Source organism: Colobus angolensis, unplaced genomic scaffold, assembly GCF_000951035.1.
Source record: "Colobus angolensis palliatus isolate OR3802 unplaced genomic scaffold, Cang.pa_1.0 Scaffold140, whole genome shotgun sequence".
Lineage (NCBI taxonomy): Eukaryota > Metazoa > Chordata > Mammalia > Primates > Cercopithecidae > Colobus > Colobus angolensis.
In genome coordinates this window covers 1,908,906-1,917,856 of record NW_012114489.1, presented here as the reverse complement: position 1 = coordinate 1,917,856, position 8,951 = coordinate 1,908,906, and the positions used below count along the sequence as shown (strand labels likewise).

General features: G+C 41.3%; 1 protein-coding gene across 2 annotated transcripts in view; it reads right to left on the bottom strand.

The window, feature by feature from the left end:
* LOC105506839 (chromosome unknown open reading frame, human CXorf58) overlaps window positions 1–8,951 on the bottom strand; it is a 31,642-nt gene that overhangs the window by 15,549 nt on the left and 7,142 nt on the right. For both annotated transcript variants that reach the window (XM_011935113.1, XM_011935114.1), the window contains exons 4-5: window positions 7,910–8,004; window positions 7,377–7,488 (exon numbers count right to left, since the gene is read on the bottom strand). In XM_011935113.1, coding sequence (XP_011790503.1) covers window positions 7,377–7,488; window positions 7,910–8,004 — 207 coding nt within the window. The remainder of the gene's footprint in view (window positions 1–7,376; window positions 7,489–7,909; window positions 8,005–8,951) is intronic.

The following is an 8,951-nucleotide window of genomic DNA, read 5'->3' as shown; positions in this document are numbered from 1 at the left end:
CCAAAGTGTTAGGATTATGCTCAGCTAATTTTTGTATTTTCAGTAGAGATGGGGTTTCATCATGTTGGCCAGGCTGGTCTCGAACTCCTGATCTTCTGTTCCACTCGCCTCAGCCTCCCAAAGTGTTGGGATTATGCCCAGCTAATTTTTGTATCTTCAGTAGAGACGGGGTTTCACCATGTTGGCCAGGCTGGTGTCAAACTCCTGACCTTCTGTTCCACCCACCTTGACCTCCCAAAGTGTTGGGATTACAGGCGTGAGCCACAGTACAAAAGGTATTTATTTAGGTTTTTTTTTTTTTTTTTTGAGACAGAGTCTCCCTCTATCGCCCGGGCTGGAGTGTAGTAGTGCCACCTTGACTCACTGCAACCTCTGCCTCCTGGGTTCAAGCAATTCTCCTGCTTCAGCCTCCTGAGTAGTTGGGACTACAGGCGCGTGCCACCATGCCTGGCTAATTTTTTTTTTTTGTATTTTTAGTGGAGACAGTTTTGCCATTTTGGCCACGCTGGTCCTGAAATGACCTCAAGTGATCCGCCCACCTTAGCCTCCCAAAAAGGTATTTATTGACAGGTCCTCCCTACACTGCCCTACTCAGTCGCCACCACCAATCTCTCCAAGACCCAGTTTCCTTATGTGTGCAGTGTCTCAGCTGTGTGCCTCATCTGTGTCTGGCCCATTCTGATCCCTCAGCCAAAGAAAAACATGCCTGGCAGCATAGGGCAAGCTCTCTGGCCACCTATGAGAGGGGTTTGAAAAATGTTTGCCATCCGATGGCCAAGATGTTCTTTCTCAGACATCTGCAGTGTATGGCCAAATTCAAGAAAGTCCTTCTCCATAGGAAGCAATGGGAAAGAAGAGCCCAGAGCCAGGAGAAAAGCAAGGGCAAAAACTAGGCAAAGATTCCAGGATATCAGCTAATCAGGGTATGATTCAAGATGCAGGTTCTGTTCTTGGTGGGTGACTCAAAGGGTCAAAGGGGGCCATCTCTAAATCTGGCACTTATCCTGATACTCAGCATCTCTGTGGCCAGAAGCCCCCACAGCTCTGTGGCTATTTGCTGGCCTAGATCCACACTTGGGCTTGTAAAGCTACTCTAGATCTCAAGACACTTTCTCGTTCCTACTGGGAGCTGTCATTCATGGAGGAGGTAATAACTGGTATCTCTGCATTGGAACAGTTTCTTGGTTTGGAACAGTTCAATTATATACAGGCTCAGAATAAACAAAACCACCATAACTGCATGGTTGTTTTAACCTCAAAATATACATAGTACAGTGGAAACACAGAGAAGTGTTCAAGTCTCAGTTATGCTCCAGGCAAGTCTTTCTAACTTCTAGCTTCCTAACAGGGAAAATGGGAACAATGTGTCCCTAACCAGAGTTATTGCAGGGCCATGGAAGAGAGTGTGTATGCTGCTGTTTAGCATAGTTCCTAACTCTCAGGAGTGGTTAAGAAATTGGACTTTGGAGGCAGGCTAACTAGGTCTTGATCTCAGTTCCTTCACTTTCTAGGTATGAGACTTCAGGCAAGTTCCTTAGTGTTTTATTGTTTGTTTGTTTTGTTTTGGTTTGGTTTTTTTGAGACAGAATCTCAGTCTGTCACTCAGGCTAGAGTGCAGTGGCACAATCTCGGCTCACTGCAACCTCCACCTCCTGGGTTCAAGTGATCCTCCTGCCTTAGCCTCCCAAGTAGCTGGGATTACAGGCATGTGCCACCACGCTTGGCTAATTTTTGTATTTTTAGTAGAGACGGGGGTTTCAGCATGTTGGCCAGGCTGGTCTCGAACTCCTGACCTCAAGTGATCCACCTGCCTTGGCCTCCCAAAGTGTTAGGATTACAGGCGTGAGACACAGCACCCGGCCCTCAGTCTTTTTTAAAATGAGGATAATAACAGAAAATACACTGTGGTGTTTATGATAATTAAATATGGTAATGTGCATAAAATGTTTAAGATCATATTTAATAGAAAGTGCTCAATAGGCACAACACTTTGGGAGGCTGAAGTGGACAGATCGCTTGAGGCCAGGAGTTCGAGATCAGCCTGGCCAGCATAGCAAAACCTTGTCTCTACTAAAAATATACAAAAATTAGCCAGACGTGGTGGCACATGTTTGTAATCCCAGCTACTCAGCTGGCTGAGACATAAGAATTGCTTGAGCCTGGGAGCGGGAGGTTGTAGTGAGCCGAGATTGCGAGATTGCCCCACTGCACTCCAGCCTTGGCAACAGATTAAGACCTTGTCTTAAAAAACAAACAAACAAACAAACACCAAAAACAAAGAGACAAAGAACAACAGAATTGAGTAAGCTTAGAGTGAGAAAAATTCCATATTTATAAGTTTTGTATCAACCACGAATCCAAGTGTTACCAGAGTTTGTTTTGAAGCCGAACCAAAGGGAAAAAGGAACCTTAAACTGTTCTCTTCAAGTTGGGTATGTTCTGATCATGTGAAACCCATTATTATGTTTAGTGAAAAATTCAAGGTCAATAGTATGACCACATTTTTATAATAAGAACAAAATTTTAAAATCTCTGTGTGTATATTTTCATGGGAAACATGAAGGATACACAGCAAACCATTGACAATGACTACCCCAGGAGAGTGAAAGTTGTAGCACAGAAGATAAAGGCACGGAGGCATAGTTTTCTATCTGTGGGCTAATTTAAACAAACATTTAAGTTATTATACAGCATTATGATGAGTTTTAATGCACAAGCAGTGATTTCTGATCACTGCCTCTAAGTTTCTCATTTGCTCAAACCCATGTACAGCATGGGGGCTGGCAGGAGGAGACCCAGGAGGATCTCAGTTCTTGAAAAAGCCTCATTATATAATCTTGGGAAAGAAACAATTGATGATGTGTTATAGGGGTAACTACAAGCTTATTCTATACATAAATGTGGCATAAATTTATCCTTCAAACAGGATAAACATATACTTCTACATTTGAAGTCAATCTATATAAATATTAATGTTCTTGAAACACCATATTCCATAATGAAAACATGTAGCTCGTTTTCTAGGTTTTTTTTCTTTCTTTCTTTTTTTTTTTTTTTTAACAGAGTTTTGCTCTTGTGGCCCAGGCTGGAGTGCAATGGTGTAATCTTGGCTCACTGCAACCTCTGCCTCCCGGGTTCAAGCGATTCTCTTGCCTCAGCCTCCCAAGTAGTAGGGATTACAGGTGCCCACCACCACATCTGGCTAATTTTGTATTTTAAGTAGAGACAGGGTTTCACCACGTTGGTCAGGTTGGTCTCGAACTCCTGACCTCAGGTGATCCTCCTGCCTCGGCCTCTCAAAGTGCTGGGATTATAGGTGTGAGCTACCGTGCCTGGCCTCATTTGATATATTTCTGAAATAAAGTTAAATTTTATCTGATACTACCTGAGAACACAGAGAAAAGTAGTCCCTTTTCCTTTTCTAAAACTCTTCAGAGTCAATGCCGCACATGCAGGATCTGATCAGAAACTGCCAGGCTGTGTGGTCTTCTCTCCTGCATACGTGCTAGAACTCATGATTTAAGATGGGCCATAGTTTTTGTGTACAACATTTCCAGAAGCGGAATCTTGCTGGGGTTACAGAAAAATAACCTTTGATGTGTGGTTTATAAATGGCTAAATATGAGAATGTCCATCTTTTTTAAACTTAATTATAGTCATATATAAGGGTCCAAGGAGTAAAACCTGTACTGTAGAGCCTTGCTATTAAAAGTGTGGTTTATATCACAAGCCTGTCCAGATTCACCACCTGCTGACTGTAGAGCCCTTGGGCCTTGAGTGAACATAAATGGTAGCCAGGCAGTGGTCACTGTGGGCCTTTGGGAGAGACCCAGTGCTGTGCCTGCTTCAGGTCCGACTCAATGCAGTCCCAGTGGTGGTGGTGGCCACAAGGGTGCTTGTTTTACCCCTCCCCCAGCTCCAGGCTGCTCAGTACAGAAAGAGAGAGATTCCATTTATTGGAGAAAAAGTAAGGAAAGAGAACAAGAGTCTCTGCCTGGTAATCCAGGGAATTCTTTCAGATCTTAGCCAAGGACAACAAGGCAGTACCTCTACAAGTCTGTAAGAGCCACAGCATTACTGGGCTTGGGGTGCCCCCTAATGCAGATATGGCTGCAGTGACCAAAGATTTAGATCATGACACCTGAGTCCCTTTGAATACTTGGAAAGCCTTTTCACGAAGGACAGGTTACAAACAAGCCCAGACTGTAAAGACTACAATAAATCCTACAATACCTAACTCTTCGATGCCCAGACATTGGCAAACATCCATAAGCATCAAGACCATTCGGGAAAACATGACCTCACCAAAGAAACTAAATAAGGCACCAGTGATCAATCCTAGAGAGGCAGAGATATGTAACCTTTCAGATAGAGAATTCAAAATAGCTGTTTTTGTGTTCATGTTCTGACGTAAAAAAACAAAAAACAAACAAAATAGTTGTTTTGAGAAAGCTCAACAAAATTCAAGATAACACAGAGAAGGAATTCAGAAACCTATCAGATAAATTTAACAAAGAGACTGAAATAATTAAAAATCAAGCAGAAATTCTGGAGCTGAAAAATGCAATGGACACACTGAAGAATGCATCAGAGTCTCCTAACAGAGGAACTGATCATGCAGAAGAATTAGTGAGCTTGAAGACAGGCTATTTGAAAATACACAATCAGAGCAGACAAAAGAAAAAAAAATTTAAAAAGAATGATGCATGCCTACAAGATCTAGAAAATAGCCTCAAAAGGGTGAATCTAAGAATTATTGGCCCTAAAAAGGAGGTAGAGATAGATTAGGGTAGAAAGTTTATTCAAAGGGATAATAGCAGAGAACTTCCCAAATTCAGAGAATGATATCAATATTCAAGTAAGGAAGGTTACAGAACACCAGGCAGATTTAACCCAAAGACTACCTCAAGGCATTTAATAATCAAACTCCCAAAGGTCAAGGATAAAGAAAGAATCCTGAAATCAGCAAGAGAAAAAAAACAAACAACATGCAAAGGAGTTCCAATACGTCTGGCAGCAGACTTCTCATTGGAAACCTTACAGGCTGAGAGAGTGATGTAACATATTTAAAGTGCTGAAGGAAAAAAAAAAACTTTTATCCTAGAATAGTATATGCAGTGAAAATATCCTTCAGACATGAAGGAGAAAGACTTTCTCAGACAAAAGCTTAGGAATTTTGTCAATAACATACTTGTCCTACAAGAAGTGCTAAAGGGAATTCTTCAGTCTGAAAGAAAAGGTCATTAATAAACAATAAGAAATCATCTGAAACTACAAAATTCATTGGTAATAGTAAGTACACAGAAAAACAGAGTATTATAACATTGCAATTGTAGTGTGTAAGCTACTCGTATCTTGAATAGAAAGACTAAAAGATGAACCGATCAAAAATAATAACTACGATAACTTTTCAAGACATAATACAATAAGATATTAACAGAAAAAACAAAAGGTTAAAAAGTGGGGAGATGAAGTTAAAGTGCAGAGTTTTTACTTGGTTTCTCTTTGCTTGTGATTTTTTTTGTTTGTTGATGCAATCTGTGTTAATCTGTCATCAGTTTAAAATAATGGGTTAGAAGATATTGTTTGCAAGCCTCATGGTAACCTCAAATCCAAAAACATACAACAGATACACAAAAAATAAAAAGCAAGAAATTAAAACATACCACCAGAGAAAATCACCTTCACTAAAAGGAAGGCAGGAAGGAAGGAAAGAAGGAAGAGAAGACCACAAAACAACCAGAACAAATAAGAAAATGGCAAAACTAAGTCTGTACTTATCAGTAATAACATTCATGTAAATGGACTAAACTCTCCAATCAAAAGATATAGAGTGGCTGAATGAATTTTTTAAAAAGTGTGGTTTATGGAGCAGCAGCAGTGGCAGCATTTTAACAAGATTCCCAGGTGATTCCTGTACTGTAGACACAATTTGTGGTGAATATTCATGAAACTTAAAAGTATGGGGAGAGTGCCAGGCGTGGTGGCTCATGCCTGTAATCCCAGCACTTTGGGAGGCTGAGGCGGGCAAATCACCTGAGGTCAGGAGTTCGAGACCAGCCTGGCCAACGTGGTGAAACCCCATCTTTACTAAAAATACAAAAATTATCCAGGTGTGGTGGCGCATGCCCGTAATCCCAGCTACCTGGGAGACTGAGGCAGGAGAATCGCTTGAACCTGGGAGGCAGAGGTTGTGGTGAGCTGAGATCGCACCACTGCACTCTAGCGTGGGCAACAAGAGCGAAACTCCGTCTCAAAACAAAGAAATAAATAAATAAATATGATGATAATTCATGTGAAAAAAGGATAAATATTTTGAAAGTTCATTTTCTTTTTTTCTTTTTCTTTCTTTTTTTTTTTTTTTTGAGATAGGGTCTCACTCTGTTGCCCAGGCTGGGGTGCAGTGGTGTGATCTCAGCTCACTGCAACCTCTGCCTCCTGGGTTCGAGCAGTTCTCCTGCCTCAGCCTCCCGAGTATCTGGGATTACAGGCATGTACCACCACGCTCAGCTAATTTTTGTATTTTTAGTAGAGACGGGGTTTTACCACGTTAGCCAGGCTGGTCTCGAACTCCTGACCTCAGGTGATTTGCCCGCCTTGGCCTCCCAAAGTGCAGGGATTACAGGTGTGAGCCACTGTGCCCGGCTGAAAGTTCATTTTCAAAAGCATAGTCCAGCACACTTTGTTTCTAAATGTGCTACCAGAATCAAAGAAACAATAACATTCCATTAAAACAAATAAAATGGCATTAAATGTTCTGCATAATTTAAGAGCCCTGACCAATTTTAGTCTTTTTTTTATTTTGAGATGGAATCTCACTATGTCGCCCAGGCTGGAGTGCAGTGGTACGATCTTGGCTCACTGCAGCCTCTGCCTCCTGGGTTCAAGCGATTCTCCTGCCTCAGCCTCCCGAGTAGCTGGGATCACAGGAATGTGCCACCATACCTGGCTAATTTTTATATCTTTAGTAGAGACGGGTTTTCACCACATTGGCCAGGCTGGTCTCAAACTCTTGACCTCAGGTGATCTGCCCGCCTCGGCCTCCCAAAGTGCTGGCATTACAGGCATCAGTCACTGTGCCTGGCCTAGTCTATTATTAACAAATCAAAATTTTAATACAAAAAATGAATGGATATTTTCTAAAGTCTTAATTAAGTAATTCACTCCAAATTTATTTTTAGGTAATAAGTGGAGACACTTTGAAACATGGTGCTTAAAACACACACACACACACACACACACACACACACACACTATCTACCTGGTGGGCTGTTTCATGGTGAAATAACTTATTCTGTATAATTTGAATGCAATTCAGATACTACATAAATGTTAAGAAGCTAAATTAACATAAAATGTACATCATGAAACGTCACCTTACTTGACGGCATTAATACATTTTTTCCGCTAAAATACTTGTAACCATGGCCATTAGTATGAAGAAAAATTTTAAACACGATGAAAGGTGGAAACGTTTCACCTCTAAATCTGAAATAAAGATAAAAAAATAGTTATTTGGCATCAGGTTTTGGGCTCAGTTGCTCTTCCCCCTTATACTTAAGATAGTTCATATAGTTTCTTGTGTACAGGGTAAAAGCTATGTCAGAGCATATAAAGAACTGGTAATTAAATGGATCACGTAGGATGTAAGACCCACACTTTGGTGTGCTCACAACTATTCTCACACGTGTGTAAGACTGAATACCGAATGGGAGATGAGAGCTACTCTCATCGCAACTTTTAGCCACAGAGTCATGCCTCAGTTTCTTCACATAACAAATGTAAATAAAGATAACACATTTACTTTGTAATTAAGTTCTGAGAAGTTATGAGGTTAAAAAAATCCATATCTAAGATTTCCTCATATTAACTAAGTACTTCTTGAAATAAATCAGCATAGATACATTACCTGAATCTAATTTTACACTGCATGGTAGGATCCTTAATAAGCTTAGCCTCTAAGGGGGACACTTTCTTCAGTATTTCATGTGTCACACAGAATTCCTGAAATAGAGGACAGAGTTGTAAAGGGAAAGCAGTATTCCACTCAGACATAATTTATGGACTATAACAGAGGCAACGTGGTAAAGTGAACAGTACGCTAGACTTGGAGTTCTGAAGGGGTGGGTTTTTGTTTTGGCACCTCCACTTACCATCTGTGTAGCCTTAAGCCAGTTACTTAATCATTTTTGCCTCCAAGTTTGGGTATCTGTCCCTCTTTGAGATCAAAGGCACTACTGTTTCCCTATGACAGCACTTTTCACAATATATTATAATTACTTATTAACTTGTTTGTGCCTCCTACTAGACTGTAAGCTTCATGAAGGTAGGCATGCTGGCTTTTCTCTTTACAACTATATTCCTAGCATCTAATACAGTGCCTGGAACACAGCAGATGCTTAACAAGTATTTGTTGAATGAATCACTGTAAGATGAGGATGATAATAGTAATAAGTTACTAGCTTTTAAGTACCTTTTATGCACCATATACTATGTTAGGTGCCTTATATACATCAGCTCATTTAATCCTTACACTAGCAACAGTACGAGAATTGTTTGTTTTCAGACAAAGTCTCACTCTGTCACCCAGGCTGGAGTGCAGTGGCACGATCTCAGCTCACTGCAGCCTCTGCCCACCGCAACCTCCACCTCCCAGGTTCGAGCAATTCTCCTGCCTCAGCCTCCCAAGTAGCTGGGACTACAGGCACCTGCCACCAAGCCCGGATAATTTTGTATTTTTTTAGTAGAGACAGGGTTTCACCATATTGGTCAGGCTGGCCTCAAACTCCTGACCTTGTGATCCACCTGCCTTGGCCTCCCAAAGTGCTGGAATTACAGGTGTGAGCCACCAAGCAGGCTGGAGTGCAATGGCACGATCTCGGCTCACTGCAACCTCCACCTCCTGGGTTCAAGCAATTCTCCTGCCTCAGCCTCCTGAGTAGCTGGGATTA